The sequence below is a fragment of the Parasteatoda tepidariorum genome, chromosome 1 (genome assembly GCF_982258835.1).
Source record: "Parasteatoda tepidariorum strain Cologne lab strain chromosome 1, Ptep-v5.0, whole genome shotgun sequence".
Taxonomy (NCBI): Eukaryota; Metazoa; Arthropoda; class Arachnida; order Araneae; family Theridiidae; genus Parasteatoda; species Parasteatoda tepidariorum.
In genome coordinates, this window is record NC_141755.1 from 118,658,182 (window position 1) to 118,680,694 (window position 22,513).

Here is a 22,513-nt window from a genome sequence, read left to right on the forward strand (position 1 = left end):
TTTGTTACAGCATCTTGATTTTAGTGATAATTTATTTTTAAAAATGTGTTTTTGTTAAAACAATTGGCAAGTGAAGCAATTAATCATGTCGAGCATATAATAAGAAAATCAAAATTGAACATAATTCCTATTGAACAGTTAAAAATCTTTATTTTTTGTAAGCAGCTAAATATTTGAAGGGCGAGCATATGTATTAGAGTTTAATATGACTTGTTGCAACGTGCGTGAATATTGTTTTGAATTATTATGTTTCTATGTCTAGTTTGGATTCGAATACGATTAAATAAAGATATAATTAAAATATACGTTAAATATCTCTTACAGTATTATCAAGCACAGTAAGTTACTATAATTATTCCTAGCATAGAAGTTTACAGTTTTCTTCTTTTTGTAATTCTGATATCTGCTTTAATCTTCTTCATAAACACTTGTCAGTAACTTTATAAGCTAAAAGTATTTAATATTCGTTCTGCTTAGAATGTGATAAGTCAGAGTTACAGGTTATTGCAATGGAACTTGGCGAAGAAGCACACGATGCTTTTAATGTTGTAGATCTAAAAAACTTGGTTTTAAATATTAAAAACTATGATGAGGATTTGGAACAAGGAATGATATTCAATTTAAATGCGGATAGAGAAGCAGAAGCCGCCGCTGCTGAGGAAGAAGCTATGCGAAAGCATGAATTCGCGATCGCAACGAACTATAGGGGGCGTTGTTGTATGAGACGCATACCTGCGATTTCTACATGAACCGTCATTCAGTTACTCTAGAGACGTCGTTAAAGTAGCATGTAGCATTGCAACGTTCCTTCTTTATTGTGACTAATTAAATTTAAAAAAGAAAAATGCTTGATATTCTTTCTTATGCAAACGAAAACAAAATGGCATCTCTTTTTATTAGAGAAGGAATATCCAAAACACATTGGAAAAATATTTGTACATTAACAGAAAAAAATATGCATATTCTTATAAGAGTTAAAACCTAATGCCCGAGAAATAGTTTTACTAAATTTAATGATATAACATGAAAGGTCCATTTAAACTTTACATTCTATAGTTTTAAGAATCATATTACTTCAAAAATTAAAATGAACAAAAAGTATACATAAGCCTCATAATTTTATGAAATTCAATTTTGTAAACAAAGTTTTTAGACAGCAATTTTTATCAAAAAATTTCAAGTTTCAATAAAAATCATTATTTAGAAACTAAGAAATGTAAAATAAAGAATGCTGACGAAACAAAAACAAATGAACAATTCTTTTCTGTCGCCATTTTTAGTGCTACAAAAATTCGTCTTTGGGATTTGCCAAAAACAAAACAAGATGCAATTGTATTTTTTTAGGAGGGAAATATTTTACCGAAAAAACGAAAATGTACCAATTCCCACAACATAAAACTTTATCTTGGTAAACGTACGTTTTGGAAATGTTATTTCATTTGGAATCTTATTTATCAGAGTTCATATGGCGATATGATTGTTTTGAATCTATGCTAAACTCTATATCGGCTCATTTTCCACCGAAATCCGATTGACTATTTTGATTTTAAATAAAGTGTTTTATTTTATGAATTGTCGCAAAAATTTTAAGTGTAGATTAGCGGCACTTAAAAACCGCCAAATCTGTAGCGGCGGTGGCGTTAATAAGTAAGTACCGAATTTTTATTCCATACTTTTCTGAATCATATTACTTCAAACATTGGAATATACAAGAAGTATACATAAACACATAATGTTATACCATTTAATTTTTCAAAAAAAGTATTTTGAGAACAATTTTTATCAAAAAATTATAAACTAAAAAACGGAAAATAAAGAATTTTTAGGATAAAAAAACGATTTCAAGAATTCTTTACATTGAAATAAAAACTTTCATATTGTTTCTTTTTTTATTATTCTTATAGTTCTTAATCAGACGTAAAAAACCATTCTGTAGAGAACCATCATCAAATGAAAAAAAAATATTTACACTCAAATTTTTTATTGTAAAAATCATTGCACTTACCTGATTTATAATTCCCGGAGAATTCCAAAATGATAAGTTCCTTGTTTGAAAACTTTATTCTCAAATAATAGATACATAGTTTATCCCTTCATTACTTTTAGATAACATACTACACAGCAAAATTTTATAATAGATATGAAATTGAATATGTGAGTAAAAACAGAATAGCTGAATTCTAGTTGAACTTATTCTTTCAAAACTAAAAAATACTTACCAAGAAAGCGATCAAAATTAATTAAGAATCAGCACAAATGGCACTATTTCAAGTAACTTGGATAATTTTTTATTGTTGTTTTCCGAATTATATGGATACAGAAATATATACTATTCTATAACGAAGAAGAATATGCTATAACTATTACAATTCTGTATGTTCTGAATTCATATTTATTCACTGGAATGACGAAAGTAATGTTGACTTCACTTTAATTCGTAATGAATTGAAGACAGAAGAAATGCATTTTACCTTAATACACACATCTGTAACAGTATCCGAAATCGGAAGTCATCAGTTGCAAGTTTATTGATAATAGAAGTTATAAATTATTGAAGAATTTTTCTTCAAATGTTTGGCGTGTTCTGTTTCTGAAAGATTTACTAATATTCTGGAGATTTTTTTCAAGTTCCTCGGCCTTTTCCTTAGGGAAATTTTGTTTCTTATTTGCTACTAAAAAATGGCGTCTGATTCAGTCAATGATTTCGATGGAACTAAATGAAAACGTGATAAATTAATGTCCGATATTTACAGGCTCCCGCTAGACGGCGTACTCGAGCGTTGCGATCGCGAATTAGAAATGAGAAAATTTGAACTAGCGTTGGCACTTATTTACCTATTGATTCGCCAAAAACAAAAATAGACTGGCAATCTCAGTTAAAGTACTTTGATTCGAAAAATGGCGACATAAGTTTATTCTTGGTGCATTTCGAAAGAGTAATGAAATGAATTAAAATGGAGCTAAATTTATAGGTGGCTTGCTTGACTAGTGTTTTGCCAAGAGATAAAGTGAAAATAATCATGCGAGAATCAGAAGAATTAGCGGAAAACTATTCTCATGTCAAAGAATTGCTACTAAAACGATCTAAATTAAGTCCTGAAAAATTTAGACAGTTGTTTTATTCGCATAAAATTAAAATTGATAGTACTTGGCGAGAATATTATAATGAACTTGAAACATTTTTATGATGGATGGATAAAAGGTTTAAATATAAAAACAGTGGAATATTTAAAAAATTTAATTATATCAGACCGAATTAAGCAAAGTGCACCAGTAGTAGTTCAAGCATATTATGTCAGTGAGTGGTCCTTGCTGAAGTCGCCAATGTTATTAGTGAATAAAATTGACGATTATATTGAACTGAAAGAGTTGTACAAAAGTAACTCTCAGATATCCTCTCTATGTGATCAATTTGGAGTATAAAGAAATGATCAAGTTATTAGAATCGAAGGGTTAGAATCCATAACATGTTATAATTGTTCTGGAAAAGGATATTATTCTCGTGACTGCTCTAAGCCAAAGCGTCCAAAATTTTGTACATTTTGTCAAGATAAAATCAACATCTTCGTAACTTGATGAAATCAAATTTGGCTGGTTCAGCGGGGGCAAAGATCCTCGCATGTTATGTAGCTAAATCACAATCATCTTATATGGGCGGCTTAAATCAGAATTCCGATGCTTGCAATAAACTACAGCAACTGTATCGCCATGACGATGTATATATTAAACTGATAGTTTGCCCAGTCCTAATCATCAGATGATCATTGCATTTATATTCGCTGATCCACAGAACGTTATTATTTTAAATCTATTAAAGTATTGCTTTAAATGAGGATCTGTTTTTCCTAAAATGGCACTCTGAAATTTGAATATCCGAGATCCTCAGAACACATAGCTTATGAAATCTAGCAGAATCACTACAAAATATGTTTTTCTTCCATTTCAATTATAAAACGAAAAGAAAAAAAAATTCAAACATATTTTTTCCGTTTACTTTTCTCAGAATTATTCATCCCATAATATTAAAATATTGCATGTTATAATGATGTGCTATTTATGCAATCTTTCTACAAAATATATTTTCCTGCATGTAGTAATAAAATAATTGAAAGTCTCTTTAAGAAAAGCACTCTCGTTTCAGTTTGACTGTACGAACATCTTGTCAGATCAAGTGTTGGAGAACGTTTATGTTCAGATTGAGCCCAGTGAAGGTTTTGAAGTGGTCTGTTACTCTTCTTGTTCAAAATGACAGTACAGTGTTCCTGGTGTAACATATGCCAGCATCAGCTTACCCAATGATCCTTTAGTTGGTAAGTTTTATTTAATTCTCAATGTTTTCAGATCTGCATGCTATGTATAATTTGTCCTCGGTAAGAACTCCCCCCACCACAATATCTGAGGCCATATGCTGCTATAGAAACAAGAATAGTGCATTTCAGGGAGGGTAGCTTCAATTCACTATAGGGTTAACACAATAAACCAAAGAAAAAGCTGACCAGAGCTAAAGCCTGTCCTATGCAGTGACCCCACAATCCTACTTAAAATAGTTATACCTCATTACCATAGTCATCGCCACATGGTCCAGACGAATGGCTGAGGGATTTCTTACTTTTGGCAAACTATATGCAGTGGTGCTAAATATTACAATCTCATAGTTTATCACAGTCTTACGATTGAGTTGTAAAAATTATGGTTTTCAGGAGATTACGTAATCTTATTCTTAAAAAAAAACTTAAAAAATTCGGAAAAAAAACCCTTAACTACCCTTTTTCTCTTAACTACCAAGAACTAATCTAATCAAGTTCTAACTAAACAATAATTTTTTTTTACTCTTTGAGCAATTTTAAGCATAATTTTCAAAAATAGAAAATCGATTTCATAGAAATAAAAACATAGCTGCTAACTCTACTGGATTTTACCAGTTTCTCCTGGTCTTCTGGTTTATTTAAAATTCTAATCGTTTTTGTACATCTTTGATAATTTCCTAAAATTGAGTAAGTTTCCTGAAACAAATCCCTATTTAAATAGAATTTTTGCACAGATTATTGCTTGCTTGAATATTTAAATAAATATAACATAAAGAAGCACATATAAGTAATAGGGATGAGGATTCTCTTTTTAAATTAACGAAACAATTCTTTCAACTATCTTTGAATTAAATGCCTTTTAATATTCAAAATTATGTATAAACATAATACATAGTGCTTCAAGTATGCTTAATGTCAATCGTAACTGTAAGATATTGGTGTTGTTCTATTTTTATTACTATAAAAAAATCTCTAAAATTCCATTTGTGTAAAATATTTAGTACATTATACAACAATTATCTTGAAATTTATATTTCGTAAAGTACACCGCGTTTTTTTTCCTATCAATGTTGACAGTTATGTAAAGAAAAGAAATCTCATCTTTCCCTCCTTCCAACAAGATAGTCAAAAATTTATCTTCACTCATATTAGAAAGCAAAAAAACATTAAAGCAAATCTTAAATGTTGAGAGCAATAATATTTTAGTAGTTCAAATGATACAAAGGTTATAATATCTAGTTCTAATTTAACCAAAAAAATAGAACATTGATTCTAACTAATCAATTTAATTTTACAATGAAACAAAATTTCAGTAATGTATAAATTTTAATTTAATACTTTTATCTAAATGTTACAAGGTTGCCATTCCATAGGGACAACAGGGAAAACCTGGAAAATACACGGAATTTAAAAGTTACCAGAAATAACAGGAAAAATGCAGAGGATTTTTATTTTTTCCTTGCAAATTGGGAAAAGCAAGCAATTTTAGTTCCTATTTTCGTCTTTTAAAAAATGGTGCCCACTTAAAGCGTAATCTATGGATTATTTAAGAATGTTCAGCTGTTCCTTTTTTTCTTCGAAAATTTTCCCTCGATTAAAGTTAGTATAGTTAACCCAACACAGTAATTGTGTTTCCTCTTAATATTGTGTATTATATGTACAGGGAAAGCACGAGGAATTTGTTTTCCAGATTTGAGGAGCAACCCTGTGTTACTTTTTTTATTTAATAGCAAATTTTTGCATAATTTCATATTATATATCTATATAAAATATAGCATATAAATCTCAAATTTGTACTAATTAGAATTCTGTAAAGGCTAACTGTTAGAAAAAATTTATTTAAAGCAATGAAAAAACAAAATATTATATGCCATTCTGAGTTTGAGCCCTGTTAATAGGAAAAAGTAAAGTTCTCTTGTGTTAAGAAAATGAGCAGTCAAGTTTTTACCAATTTTTATTCATCAAAATTGAGAAGTTTATCTATTAAAAATGGCATCATAAAGAAACACATTCCCTATTCATCCTTCACAATAGAGCCTTTTTTTTTATCAAGACAGATTCAAAAAGTCAATTTTGTAACATTTCTGGCAGTCAGACTGAGCGACCATGGGACATACAAAAACCCACTAGTCCTAAGTCTAACATTTTCAAAATCCAAGTGTATTTGTTGCTCCTAAACCACAGATCCATTATTGGCGAGTTATTGAGAAATGATTCTGCCAAAAATAAGGCCAAGTAACATTAAATTAGAAATATCTGGCTTGAAAATTAATCACCAAAAATTCCCTTCAGAATTTAACCCCGTAACCAAAAGATGTATGTGGTTCATAAAAAAATAAAGCAGCTTAAGCGAAGTCAGATTTTTAAAAAAAAAGAAGCTTTTGATATTTATTTTGTCGCAACATTGAATTATAAATAGTTATACGCTTGCATTACGCTAAGAGTTACATTTAGTGCTAAAATAAAATTATTTATTTTCGCTTTGAATGAAATTGTATAAGAATTAAACAGTTGATTTAATTTGCTTAGAGCAAGATTCGGAATGATTATACATGGTGCGTAGTTATTTTAAAAAGTGCTTAAAGGTGCTTAGTTTCGATTTTTTAAAGCCCTTAAAGGTGCTTTTTTCATTGGGTGCTTTTAAAAAGTGCTTAATTTTATTTTCTCCATGTATTATGCTAAAGCTTGCTTTTCACTTTGTTCTATTCAACTCTTTCACATTTCATTCGACCACAATCCGTTTCGGCGTACCGTCGGTCCGTAGCGTGTGATAGCGCCAATCATTTTACATGTTTTACATTATTTTATCATGATCATGTAAAGTCTTTGAAAATTATTTTGCATCTTTTTAATGTATATAGTGCTTAAAAAGTTCTTAAAAGGTGTTTATTTTTTGTTGAAAGATTTGGCTACGCACCCAGTTAAAAAGTATTATAAATTGATGAAATAAAGAAATTTTAAAAGCTAGGAAATATGTATACCCTATAATTGCATGACAGTATTTTTCAAAATAGAAAAATTTTTAATTAAATATGTTTTTGCTAATTAATTAAAATTTTTAACATCAGTGTCAGGTCAGCTAAAGTATTGCACTAAGTAGTACAGAAGTTTTGACATTAACGATTTACCTAAGTGTTTTTAATTTTGTGTTAAAAAGCAAATTGTTTTGTGTACTTATATTGAAACTTATAATGTCTTTCAGTATACTTGGAACATTGAGTAAATAACTTTAAAATTTAAATAACTTTTTTTTAGAATAAAGTACTTGTGCGATTTCCCTTCTGTTACGCCTGGAATTCAACTATGACGAAATTCACTGATTTGTTTGTTTTGATTATTATGCACGGTGTGTAGCGTTTTTAAAAAGGATTTTAGATTTTCATTTTTTAAAGGCCCTTAAAGGTGCTTTTTTCATTGGGTGTTTTTAAAAAGTGCTTAATTTTCCCTTTTCGAAAATGATGAGTTTTTTTTTTACTCTACCATGTCGCTGCATAATATGCAAAAGCGTATTTTTTACATTGTTCTATTCAACGTTTTCACAATTCATTCAACCACAATCTATTTCGGCATACCATCGGTCCATAGCGTATGAAAGCACCAATTATTTTACATGTTTGATGAAATACTGTGAGGTCTGCATGTGCAACTCTGCTGCCTTTTGCAGGAGATTCTCAATTTCAGACCCCTCCCCCTCCGATATCGGACCAAAAAAATCTCTTGATCATTTTATAAAGGCTAATATAATCGAGAAAAGAGTTCTTTGTTGGAAACTAGTTATTTTAGCATGATCATGTGAAGTCTTTAAAAATTATTTTGCATTTCGTTAATGTATATAGAGCTCAAAAATATTTTTTACGTGCTTAAAGTACTTAAAAGGTGCTTATTTTTCATTGAAAGATTTGGCTACGCATCCTGTTGTACTTCGTTTCAAAATTTTCATTTCAAATAATAACTATTTTAGCTATTACATAGTTTTTGAATTATATTAAGAATATTTAATCAGCGTTGCCACTCCATAGGGATTAGGGGATTTAAAAATCAGCTAAAATGGCAGGGAAAATGCGGGGAATTTTGTATTTTTCCTTTCAAATAGGGGATTTTATTTCCTTTTAAAAAATTCAGACCTCTCCAAACTCAATATATTTAAGGCTATATTATATTATTTCTTTTTCTATAGCGTTATCTGTTTTATGTTGTGCTGTTTCTTAATTCTCCAAGTTTTTTCAGCAACTTCAGCATCTTTATCCGAATATAGTTCACAAGAACACAGTGAATGTGTGTATCCTCTTAATATACTGTGCATAATATGTGCAGGGGAAACATAAGGATTTTTTTCACAGATATCAGTGGCAACCCTGTTAATACTTTTTATCAGATAATTTTGCTTGTAGATTTTTAAAGAAGGAAAAAAAGCTTATATAAATTTAACAAAAAACCAATAAAATCAAATAAATACAATTTTTTTAATTGCCAACCAATACTTAATGAAAAAATTTCCATAAACTTTATGTATAGAAAAAATGAATGTATTTGTCTTTGCAGCTTGAAGAATTGGACATAGTGTTGTGCGACCACATTCAAAAATTATTAAAAGCAAACTTTAGCGCTGCTTGGGAAGAGATAACTGAAAAGAATGAACTGGAAAACACTTATGCCTTTAATCTCAAAACACTGGAAGGTAAGCTTAAATATTTTCTCATAGGAAATTGGAAGAGTTATGAAATAATTTCCTATCAATTCCTTAGTGTGTAGTGTTTAAATGTGCTTATTTTCCTTTTGTTAAAAGCCCTTAAAGGTGCTTTTTTTGGTTTTAAAAAGTGCTTAATTTTCCCTTTTCAAAAATGAAATGTTGAATGCAAAAGCGTGGTTTTAACATTGATCTATTCAACGTTTTGCGTTCATTCAAACACAATGTATTACACCGTACCATCAGTAAGTAGCGTATGAAAACGCCAATAATTTTACATGTTTGATGCAATACTTGCGGGTTCACGTGTGCGTATATTGAGCTGAGTTCGGTGAGATTCTTGCACTCTCATGTGCATTTTGCAAAATATTTTCAATATCAGGCTTCATATTCCATCTTCTGAAATCCATCTGAAACATCTCTCTATCTTTTTATGGTGGCTAATATAATTAAGAAAAGAGTTCTTTGTCAGAAACTAGTTATTTTTATCATGATCATGTAAAGCCTTTGAAAATTATTTTGCATTTTGTTAATGTAAATAAGGCTGAAAAATATTTTTTGAGTGTTTAAAAAGATGAAGACTTATAGCTGAAATTATAAAAGAAAATAAATTAAACTTTACAATGAAAAAAAAAAAACAAATTTAAAACTATTAAGCATTGGATATTTATTTGAAAACAATATTATTTCATTTGAAAATGTTTTTTTAAAAAATGTAATATCTTTTGCAATGAAATTCAGTAGGTGAATTCCGGTATCAATACCTGCTTCAAAAAAACCTCAGCAGCGCCACACAAGAAGCAAAAAACAATGTATTGGAACTGAGATTAACTAAAAGTTTAGCCCATAAACACAACTATAAAAGCTGTCACATATTTAAAAAAAAATTTCAAACAGCAAAACCCTTTTACCCCTTTTATTAGACCTGAAAATAACTACCCGCTATGCGGCAAGTGAACAGAAAAAGTTGCGAAAAGTGTTAAATAAACAACTGCCTATTTTTTTCCAGTGCTTATTTCAAAATTCGTTTACCGTAAAAGTACGTCAATTAAAAAAATACACTCTGAGAATTCAGAATTCATCAATTCATGGTTGAAAAAATCATGTGGAAGGAGAATTCTTTAACAATTCACTTATTTCAAAGTTGTAATATATACATTAAATACATTTTGACCCTCCCCCAATATTTTTAAACAACGTTCCTTAAAAGTCAGTATGAAGTTTTGTAGCATACTTATTATTTTTATTATTCAATTAAATTTTTATAGCCTTAGATTATTTTAAATAGGAATTTTTTTTTAAAAATATAATTTAATCGAAGTTAAGAAAAAAATTTGCAACATGTGGCTTTTAAATGTCTTAAATGACATCATTTTGGATCTATTGACATCTGTCACCAACTCACTTAAGTGCAAACTTGATCAAGGTACAAAGCTGAGAATTGAGGAATGATATTGAGGAATCATTAAAGGGCGTCCTAGAACGAATTACTAACATCTAAATGGTTACATTGGTGATGTTCAATTTCAAATAATTGTGTGTTGTCAACTAGTAATGATAAACGGAAAGTTATGTTACAAGTTCCAATGGGATATTTTATTCCATTTCAATGATTTATGGTAATAATATTAGTTGGACTTAAAAGTCCCATAAAGGTACATGAAGTTTTATACAAATTGAAAGGTACACAAAGTTTTATACAGTTTCCAAAATTTTTAAATATTACTTTTTAAGGGATTAGATATGATATGAGGATAACTTCATTCAAATTAGGCATGATAGTCTTAATGATGAGGATGGCACATAATTTGCAGGTATTTTGCGATTCACCCTAGCTCTGGTAATAATGTGATTTGCTAATTCTTCTCTGACAAATGGGGGGGGGGGATTAGAAGCAATGCTAACGCAGGACATTTTTAGGTCATAAATTGTAATCTTTAAGTCAAAAAATAAATAAAACTAGTTTTGGTGATATTCTTAACAAGTTTGTTAGCGAAAAAAAATTGTGGGCCTAATGATTTCTTGCGATGGGCTATCGCTTGAAGGCGAAATCCTAACCTCTTAATCATAAGAAAACTAAAAATTGCTTCTTCCGTAACTCGTTTTTGGTAGGTAAAATAGCATATACTTGGGCTAGCAGTTTTCTACGAGGTTCAAACGTTTGGTCTCAAAATTCAAACTTGTTGTGTTTCTAGTTATGACATGAGAAATAACATGAGACGTGCAGAGATAAGAATGTAAATAAGGTTTTGGTAGAAAAAATCATTAATTTTATATTGGTTCTGCAGAACTTTTAACCTAGTTGCTAAAGATTGGTGGCAAGGTTCAAACTTCTTCTTACGTCATCAAGTAGCTGTTTTTATTGCACTATATCTTTTTATGTGGCTTGCCGTACGAAACTTTTGGGCAAACTATTTTCTATAATACGCTGACGTTTCTAATCAAAATTCAAACTTGGGGTTTCAAAGACGAAATTTAACCAAAAGTAATTTTTGGTTTAAACTTTATATGCTTTTTTCGCTGAGCAATATAGGACAAAATTAGTAATGCTTTGTTACCAGCCAGTGGCATTTTTGTAGGGGCAACTTTCTCAAAAATTTGAAATTTAAAACGATTAAAATAGTTGCTTATATTATTTATGTAAAGCCTTTCTCAAAATATCATTTAAACTACGCGATTCATTTCTAAAATGCAGAATAATGTTTCCGTACATTTTATGTTATTTTAAATGAAATTTAAGTAGAGTATAAATAACTTTTTTACCTTATAAAATTTAGGGTTCAATCTTTTAAACCAGTAATACTAGTTGAAATTTGTTTTAGTTTAGAATAGTAAAATTTATTAGATACTAAAAAAACAGATATTATTCGGATTAATACAGTGAAATATTTCATTCAATTATTTTTAAATATCATCAACCATAAATCAAAATTAAAATTTAATGCGAAATTAAACTTTATTTCGAAATGAATCTTTGATAACGAAATTCAGTTTCCCTGAAATACTGATCCAGTGTAAAATAAAATTGTTTCATTATTCAAAAATGAAAAATAAGTAGATTCTAAATTGACATGAAACTTATAAATAGATCATTGCAAATAAAACATGTAAGAGAAAGAATAATACAGTGAAATATTTCATTAAATTATTTTTAAATATCATCAACCATCAATCAAAATTAAAATTTAATGCGAAATTAAACTTGATTTCGAAACATTAACCTTTGATAACAAAATTCAGTTTCCCTGAAATACTGATCCAGTGTAAAATAAAGTTATTTCATTATTCAAAAATGAAAAATAAGTAGATTCCAAATTGACATAAAACTTATAAATAGATCATTGCAAATAAAACATGTAAGAGAAAGAAAGGCGTTCAGAAATCGATATTACTGTTCAAACACTCTATAATCCAGTTATGCAAAAGTTTCGTGTATTCGAAAACTGTGAATCTCTATTTTTTTAATGTTACTCAATCTTCTGGAGAAAACAAAATGCTGCGTCTTACAGCAAAAAAAATTATGGCAATCAACGCTTAAAGGAAATTGTAACTGTAAGGCGAGAAAAAAATATAATAGTTGTACCGAAATATCATGTAAATTAAATGAATTGAAATTATTATATACAGGGGAAATAGTAAGAAGAATATACAAATACCTTACTTAATTTACATCTATATTTATTAAACATTTTGGAACAAATTATCTGCGTTTCATGTTAGCTTACATAATATACTAAAAACAATTGCGATAAAAAATACAAAAGTTTACATTTATAAGAAAAATGAAATGGCAAAATAAAAGAAAAACGCAAGAAATAGAAAAAAATATACAAGGTGTTTATAAAGTCCCGGACACATTTTGATGTTTAATAACCCATAAAATATTAAAGATAGATTAAAATTAATAACATAAATGGTTAGATAAACTCAAAAAGTTTCATGACCCTTGTCAATGAACTTCCACGTCTACCCCCTTCGTCGCACGGAGAATATCAAGTAAATGATCAATTTCACGCCAGGTAGCGGCAAGCGTTACGAGTTATTAAACATTAAAATGGGTCCAAAATGGGTGTTTCTGGCATTGTTAATCGCCATAATGTGCACATATGGGGATCTGAAAACCCCCATGAATACCGTAGAGACAAAGGGATTCCCCAAAGGTTAATGTGTGGTGTGGACTAATGCACGACCGAGTCATTGGGCCTTTCTTTTTTACAGTAAAGACGGTTTCATCAGTCGTATACCTAGACATGTTGGAAAACTTCGTATTTCCACAACTATAAAAGTTTCAGCCACATGTCTTCTTGCAACAAGATGGTGCACCATCTCATTGGGGTATCATCGTTCGTAGTTTTTTGAATGACCATTTTCCAGGAAGATGGATTGGACGATTGGTCCAATTGCTTGGCCACCCAGATCACCTGATACAACGCCGCTGGACTTTTTTCTTTGTGGATTTATAAAGGACAATATTTGCAGGAGGATCGTGTCGAACATTGATGACCTAAAAGCCAGAATTACAACCGCAATAGTCTCTGTGGATGTCGACATGCTTGCCGCTACCTGGCGTGAAATTGACTATCGACTTGATATTCTCCGTGCGACGAAGGGGGCACACGTGGAAGTTCATTGGCAAGGGTCATGAAACTTTTTGAGTCCATCTAACCATTTATGTCATTAATTTTAATCTATCTTTATTATTTTATGAGTTATAAAGCATCAAAATGGGTCCAGAACTTTATAAACACCCTGTATATCAGAATCACTACTTATAGAAAAATAATAAAGATAGCGAGGAATAAAACAAACACAATATATATAGGTATAAAAACGATACTAACAGTGTTTCTGACAGTTTTGAATGAAGAAAAAGAGAAAGAGGAAAATAGATCGTTTTGAATTCAAAAGCAAAATTTCATTTCTCCATATTATCTTGGAAAAAAGTGGAGATAGGAGAATAAAATCATATCATCAGAAATGCTCTTGAGAAATAACGCGTCGTAATAAAAACATCAATAGAAGCAAAAAATTTTAAGGAAAGAATAATAGAAAAAAACAGCTCTAAAAATCTCAGTTTTTCATATTACCACAATTTTGGGAAAAACTAGTCATAAAAGAAAAAAATTCTAGTAGAAATAGTTTAAAAAAACCGCTTCATTATATAAACAGAGGTAATAAAAAAATTTATAAAAGAAAAAATGGAAAAAAATAATTCTTAAAACAAAACTTAAAAGCCGCAAATTTTAGGAAAAAGCGATGATAGTAAAAATTTATCAAAAATAGACCTAAAAAATGTGCCGGAATAAAATCGCCGTTAAAAACAATAATTTAGAATTTAATTCGAATAAAAAAAAATTTTTTAATTCCCAAAAGAAACCTGTATCACTGTAAATCTCAGTTTTTCGTATTGCAGCAAGTGGAGAGGAATAAAAAAAATAGTTTTATTCGTCATTAAAATCTTTTTTAGTCATCTTGTAACGTCTGTGAATGAAAGAATGAGTGGGAGACCGGGATTGCATGTTTGGTAGAGACTTCCCGTGTAGTAAATAGTGAATGGTGCACGTTAAGTCTGCTGGGTCACAAAATCCTCCATGTTTCCATAACAAATCATACTTCTGGGGGAAATAGATCGTTCTCTGGTTCAGGTCAGAATTATGATCTGTGTATGTATGAAAGGGTCCATCTTTTAAACGAGCAGTGACGTGTGTCTGAAGTCGCTTTCTGGCCATAAACGGATCCACTGAAAAGCAAAAAGCATACCCTCTGCTTCAAAATTATCTTGGTTACACCCAGCATGCTTGCTGGTATAGACAAGTGGCATTAGAAACAGCAACAATAATGGGTGAATGTAAGTTTTGGTAGCATCTTTCAGGCGTAATACAAGAAGTCGAAATCACTGATTTTTGAGCACATGGCTCAATTTTTGAGGAAAAAGTAGCGTCAGGTGGAGAATGGCAAGCATTTGTTTAATCGCCATTTCTTACATATTTAGTCTCCCTGTGGCCGGTGTCAACTGATAATTCATCCTTACGTTTAGATGGCTAACTTTGGTTGACAGAGGTATAGGGAAAAATTGAACGCATATAACAGTTTTTTAATAAAATTTTTCTTCGAACAAATAAATAATAGTGACCACAGATTCAATATGTGTCGTAAGTTTATTATTATTTTAAAAGACTAAAATTTTATTCATATCTTACTGATTACTTTGCATTTAATAGGACAGGATGTTGTCTTTATGATGGAGAATAGTATTTTGCGATTCATCATATCTCTGGTAAGAATTATACAGAAGTATTTCAATAAATTTTCAGCCCGTTCAAATATAATAAAAGTACCGAAAGTCGGAAAGGGCTCACTTTTTCAGGCAAAGTGGGAGGAAGGATATGAGCGATGTCTGATAACAAAAAGTGAAATAAATTCAAGCTCAAATTTACTGATATATCATAATTTAATTATATTATGAATATTTGAAACGCATCATACATATATATGTAAATAACATGTAAATTTGGTTTAAAGTTACGACAAATAAACCCTAAGACAGTTTATGAAGTGAGCCTATGTTTTGGGGCAAAATTTCTTTCTAGATTAAAAGTCTCCAAAAACTTGTTTTAGCCATATTTTTTTCTAGATGGTGGGATAATGAAATTTTTTGCTGCTCCTACAGTTTCCTACATTTTTCGCAAAATTTTGCAGTTTTTATGAAATAAATGATCGAATACTTGTTTTGGCCATACTTTTTTTTATTAATGGGAGGGCTTACAAAACTCTTTGTTAGGATAGCTATTTTCTACAACGGATGAATATTTGAAGGCAGTATTCCAAATTCCAAAACAAAAGTTATCTTACGCTTATTTTTTCTGTAACCTTAATTTGACTAATGGAATAATAAAAATTTTCGTTGGGAAGACAAATTTTGTTCGATGGCCTAACTTCTGGGGGTGAATATATAATATTTCTTAAAATATAAAGAAGGATTACCATGTTCGAAGAAATTCAACTGTAATTGTGGATGCGGTGTCTATTTCAAAATGCTCGTATAATGTTAGTCTGCAATATTAACTATTACTTAATTAGAGGCATTTATGTTCCTGTTTACATAATTATTTTAAATTAAAATCCCTCTGACAGTATCTTCTGCGCTTAGCTTGGTTTCTCAGTTTTCTCACAATCGTTTTTTAAACTCTTGCACTTTAACTACAACCATCTTTTACAAAATTTTCTTTAAAAAAAATTGGACAAAAAATTAGATTTAAGAAAACCTCTTACACTCAGATTCTTTTATGGCAAATTTAATTTTATGAAAAAATTTCCTTTTTAAAAAATAAGTAGTCTTAGATGTCAGCAATTTATTATTTCATTAAAAATTTTCACAATCAGATAATTATTTCTGCAATTTTTGTCTTTTAATATGACATAAATGATTGAATACTCAAAATATTTGACGCATCATTGAAAATTAGGAAAAGAGGTAACACAAATGGCTAAAAATCTCTTTTTCATTTTGATTATACAATAATAAAATGCTATATTATATCGTGAAAATTCCAACTTTGATTACTATTTGATTCAATGCGGTACTGAAAAACAAGGAAAATATATGATTATTAAAATATTGTATGTCATATTTTTTCAGCTTTCGAAAACTATTGTATACAAATCCAACTAGGAGTCGACGTCTTAGCTTTTAAGGGTAACTCAGAAGAATTTAAAACTCTTCGTGTTTATATTAATCATCATTTATATAAGCTTTCAAGAAAATAAAAAAGAATACGCAATACAAATAAAGAGACATATTAATAAGGAGCATATTTTTGTATACTAAAAAGAAATTATCTTCAAGACTTGCAGCATATTGGAAAAGAAGACAACATATTCGCCAAAAAAAGGTAGTTTTCGTTCAGTCTAGGGCCTTTTAGTCAGGTTAAAGCCATTTTTGAAGGAAAAAAAATTGACTTTCATTATTGTAAAAAAATCCGCAATATATGTAAATTAAAATAATTAATTTTTCTGCTGAATGCATTTAAATTCAAAACGTGGACTTATGAAAAATAGATTAATTAATGAATTTTTAATTAATGAATTATAAATAACAATGTTAACCGTAACGTCCTGATAGGGAATGTTTGCTAATAATGATAATAAAAACATTTCTAGATTAATTTCCTGTAGTATTAAATATATATACGTTTTATTAAAATGTCTCGATTAAGAACGGTGCATTTTCCATTTAAAATAAGAGTTTCTCAATAAATCTCAATGTAGCGAAGAATTAAATTTATTGAACTAAGGGTGAACCTTGCCAAATTGCGGCAAAAAATAAAATTAAATATCGTACAATAAGCTAAATATTTCTGTTTTGCTTATAAATAGTTAAGTAGAAATTTCTTTTTTCGTATCTATGAATATGGTTTAATTTTGTGCGAATACAGATTAAATTGATGAATTTTAGATGCAAATGTTTTACTGAAGCGTTCAAATAACAAATTACGCGTAATCGAAATTAAAAAATAAGCATAGAATAAAGTAAATCTTAAAATTTAAAATAAAGAGTAAAATAAAAATTGCGTACAGAAATGCATAAAAAACCAGGCAACGCGAAAATATAAGGTGCAAAAATTAAAATATTTAGTGTGAGTAAAATTAAAAAAAAAGAGTAAAAGAGAACTTGAAATATTAACTAGAAATTACAGCAGAGAATAAAGAGTAGAAAAATGTAAAATATCGGGAATAGTTAAAGCGTAAAATATGAAGTAAATTATTACGTAAAGAGTAAGATATAAAGTGAAACATAAAGTAAAGAGAGGAAGGTAAAAATCGGAAAGTATAGAAAGTTAAATATAGAAAAAAAGTTAAGCAAAGTGGAATGTAGAGCGTAAAGTAATGTGTAAAACATTAAGAAACGTGTAAAGCAAATAAAGCGTAAATTCAAGTGAGGCGTGTTATATACAGTAATGTGTAAAATCAAGCGTTAAATATCATATTAAATATAGAATAATATAAAGCAAGAAATTATATAAAAGTGTATCTTGTAAAGATGAAAATAAGGTTGAATTATAAAGCAATGCTTAAATTAGAAAGTGTAAAAAATTATAAAATATAGTAAAAAGTAAAGTGTAAAGTAAGGAAGGCACTAAATGAAATATAGTAAAAAGCGCAGCATAGTTTAAAGTAAGTATAAAGTAGAAGCGTCAAGTAAACTTAACATGAAGTAAAGTATGAAGTAAAATAAAATGTGGAGTGCAAATTAAATCACAAAATGTAACGTAAAGAAAACAGCTAGTAAAGTAAAGTTTGAAGTAAAAAGTGAAAAGCATAATTAAAAATTGTGGAAAACTGGAAAGTAACCGTAGAATTAAATGTAAAGTAAAATGCATGTCAAGTAGCAAGTATAGTAAACCATAGAATATAAATTATAGAGTAAATTGAAGAATAATGTAAGTTTTGACTAGTATATATATATATATATATATATATATATATATATATATATATATATATATATATATATATATATATATATATATATATATACATACTAGTTTTGAATAAAACTAATATAAGACCAAGAGTAAACTAAAATTAAAATAACTTGTGAAATATAGGGGTCACTTTTTCAAAATATATTTAATCCATATTATTTACGTAAGGCATTTCTCCAAACATCATATACACCACACGATTTATTACTAAAATTCTCAAAAGAAACCATATTCACTATAAATCTCGGTTTTTCGCATTGCCGCAAGTGGAGAAGATGAAAAAATTAGTTTTATTCGTCATTTTAATCTTATTTACATCACAAAACGAGAGAATTCTTCAAAGACCGTGATATTGTGGTTAGTAGAGAGCTTGGACCATGTTTAAGTGGCCGTGAGTTCGATCCTCGCTGGCCGAAGACTCCCCATTTAGCAAATGGTGACTAGTGCACTTTAACTCGGTCAGGTCACTAAGTCCTCCATGTTTCTGTATCAAATCAAACTTCTGGGGTAACTGTTCGCTAGATCGTTCTCCAGTTCAGATCAAAATTATGATTGGTGGATGAATGAATGGGTCTACCATTTTAATGGGCTGCGACGTGTGTGTGTGTCTGAAGTCACATTATCACCGTCAAACACGAAGTTGAAATCACTGACTTTTTAGCATATGGCTCATTTGTGCCTGGAAAAAGTTGCTTCAGGTGGCAGGCGATTGTTTAACATCCATATATTTAGTCTCGCTGTGGTACTGATAATTAATTCTTATACTTAGAGGGCTAACTTTGGTTGACAGAGGTATGAAAAAGAATTGAGTATTGTAATAATATTGTAATACAGTGATGTAATAAAATAAAAAAAATTCGTATAAATAAGTATATAGTGACCTCATATTCATATGGGTCGTGAATTTATTATTATTTCAAAAGGCTGATATTTTATTTGTATGTTATTGATTACTTTGCATTTTATAGGACAGGATGTTGTCTTTATGATGAAGATGTTGTCTTTATGAGTATTGTGTGATTCTTCATAGTTCAGGTAAGAATTATTTTCTGGTGTTTCAATAAATTTTCGGACCGTTCAAATATAGTGAAAGCACATAAAGACGGAAAAGGATTCTGGATTTGCTAACTTTTTCGGGCTAAGTGAGAGGAATGTTATGAGCAATGTCTGATAACAAAAATTGAAATAAATTCAAGCTCAAATTTACTATTATAACATAATTTGATTATGTCATGAATATTTCAAACGCATCATGTATTGTGTACATTTGGTTTAAAGTTATGAAGTCCCCCAATAGTTCGGTTCCTACAATCTTCAGATTTCTAATTTAGTCCCTAGTTATGAGCATTGTTATGATATAAGATATCAGGATAACTTCGTTCATATCATAATACTTTTTTTGAGTTTCACCAATTAGGTTCCTCTCTTGAGGATGGCATATAATTGGCAGGTATTTTGCAATGCATCATAATTTCTGGTAATAATATTATTTGTTAATTCTTTTCTGACAAATAGGGAGGAGGGAGTATAAGCAATGCTAACGTACGACATTGTAATAGGCTACGACAAGGAAAATACATACTTGAAGAATCTAGGTCATAAATTGTAATTTATTAGGGAAACGTTCAGTAAAAATAATTTTGGTGGTATTTTTGACAAGTTGACTAACGAAAACAAATTGTGGGTCTGACAATGCCTTACGGTGAGCTATCTTATGGAGGCAAAATTCAAACTTTCTAAACATAAGAAAACGAAAAATTGCTTTTCCCAGAACTCTCTGGTAAGTAAAATAGCATATACTTGGGCTAACAAATTTCTACAAAGGGCAATCATCCGCTCTTAAAATTCTAACTTGTTGTGTCAAATTATGACATGAGATATAACATGAGACAATTACATGAGATATGTGCAGAGATAAAAAATTTTAAATAATATTTTTGTAGAAAAATGTTTTTTATATTGTATAACTCAATGTTTAATATTTTTTTCTGTAACTTATAATTGATCCAGTAGAAGCATCCACGTTGAGAATCTATTTTTACTGAAGATTGGTGGCAAGGTTCAAACTTTTTCCTACTTAATCAAGTCGCTATATTTTATGTATTTTTCTTTTTGCGCCATAGCCTTTTTTTTGCGGCTTCCTTCACGAAAACTTTTAGGCGAACTATTAGCTATAATTCGATAACGTTTTGAAGCACAATTCGAACTTGGAACTTCGATGACAAATTTAACCAAAAGTAAATTTTGCTGAAACTTTTTATGATTTTTTTGCTAAGCGAAATAGGGAAAAACTAGTAACAAATTGTTACCAGCCATTGTCATTTTTTATGGGGGCCACTTTTTCAGAAATTGTAAATTTGAAACGATTAAAATAACTATTTATATTATTTAAGTAAAACATTTCTCTAAATATACTTTAGACTACACGATTCATTTCTAAAATGCAGAAAAAAAATTCTGTACCTTTTAAGTAATTTTATTTAAAATTTAAGCATAGTATAAGTAACGTTTTGATCTTTTTAAAAAACTTGTATTGACCATAACTTTTAATGGTGGGAGAGTTAACGATACGTTTTGTTAAAGCAGCGTATGCTGTAAGAATTTGTTATTTGTGAGCCTATGTTTTGTGGCAAAATTTCTTTCTTTATTAAAACTTTGCAAAATCTTGTTTTACCCATATTTATTCTAGTTTTGATAATGAAAATTTTTGTAGAGCCAACAAATTCCTACAATTTCCGGCAAAATTTCACAGGTTTTTATGTAATAAATGAGGTAAAACTTGTTTCTGCCATACTTTTTTTTATTGCTAGGTGGGCTTACAAAACTCTTCACTAGGATAGCGAGTTCCTACAATGAGTCAATGCTGTACCCTTGCTGCCGAGCTGCCCCTAGGAGGTTTTCGTGGTTTTCTACTCCATATAACACAAATGTGGGTCAGTTCCATTAAAAAGTCTTTCCCGAAGGCTAGTTTGTCCCAATGCTTGACCGCATATTGGAGCTGACATTGGCTACGGATTCAACATTCAAGGAGGGCTAGAAAATAAACTGAGCTGGTGCTTAAAGGTAAAATATTGTCCTTTATTTGTCAAAAGTTAGCTAAAACTTATTTTGGCACTTATCGCGGGCTAACGTCTGAAGGTTAAATGCAAATTTGTTGTATTTGGGTCATAAATTGTAGAGGTAGGGAAGGGAATTTCTTTCCCACTGAGCCAATGTGATTTTCTTTGACAATTTTATTTTATAACCGTCGTTGAACCGCAGACCCAATTTTGGATTAAAGACTTCAAATGTTCAACTACGTAACCTTGTAATTTTGAACCCCAACCAGAAGATCAAGTATTTGGAGAAATTTACCTTTATGGAGACTTTTTTTTACAGAACTATCACTTATTTGCTTTAAACTGAGAGGAAAACCTTCCACGGTTAATCTGACGGCAAGGGGACTTTAACCCATGAATCCGTCTGCCATTGAGGATATTTTTCGCCAGGACTAGGGTCGATGCATGCCGGTCGCGGAATTCGAATCGACCAGTCATCGCAGGAATTCGAACCCGTTTCACCTCATTGGAGCGCTCTATGCTCTGAGCCCTCAGGGCATTCAAACTATGTCCTACATATTGCCTTTAAATATACCAATTGTGCAATTTCCTTTTAGTTTTTTTTTTACTAGTAACATGTTAAAACACGATATGAATAACTGGAGCTGCGATTAATAACTAAGCATAAAACTATACTTTGTAACTATACTTTGTAACTATACTTTGTAGAGTAAAAGTTGGTAATGTGTAAAAGCCAACATGAGAAACAAAAATACTTAATAGCTCAGATCTTAGTAATTCGGATCTTAGGTTCAAAATAAATAATTGGTCATAATTTAATAGATTTTTCCAAAATATTTTGTCTTCTCATCCAATTAATTATTTTTTCTCGACAAAGCCAACCAATCACTCATTTTCTTGAATCGCTGACATCAAAATCGTTACAATTGTTGCATTGATGCTAATTTTCTGAATTTCATTTTAACCATTTTAGCA

The 22,513-nt window shown here is 29.9% G+C and overlaps 1 protein-coding gene across 1 annotated transcript; it reads left to right on the top strand.

Annotated features, from left to right (window-relative positions):
- Window positions 1–509: 509 nt before the first annotated feature.
- LOC147816789 (uncharacterized) lies at window positions 510–21,536 on the top strand. Its single transcript, XM_087157379.1, has 5 exons — window positions 510–692; window positions 8,850–8,985; window positions 15,216–15,271; window positions 19,448–19,514; window positions 21,290–21,536. Exons 1-4 carry the CDS (start codon window positions 510–512, stop codon window positions 19,466–19,468), a joined length of 396 nt encoding a protein of 131 aa, XP_087013505.1. The 3' UTR covers window positions 19,469–19,514; window positions 21,290–21,536.
- The last annotated feature ends 977 nt before the right edge of the window (window positions 21,537–22,513 follow it).

Excerpts from the sequence above, each read along its gene's own strand:
- LOC147816789 (XM_087157379.1), top strand. The coding sequence starts at position 510 with ATGGAACTTGGCGAAGAAGCACACGATGCTTTTAATGTTGTAGATCTA. Across the intron at positions 8,986-15,215 it reads TAATCTCAAAACACTGGAAG|GACAGGATGTTGTCTTTATG; the intron begins GTAAGCTTAAAT and ends TGCATTTAATAG. Across the intron at positions 15,272-19,447 it reads TGCGATTCATCATATCTCTG|GACAGGATGTTGTCTTTATG; the intron begins GTAAGAATTATA and ends TGCATTTTATAG.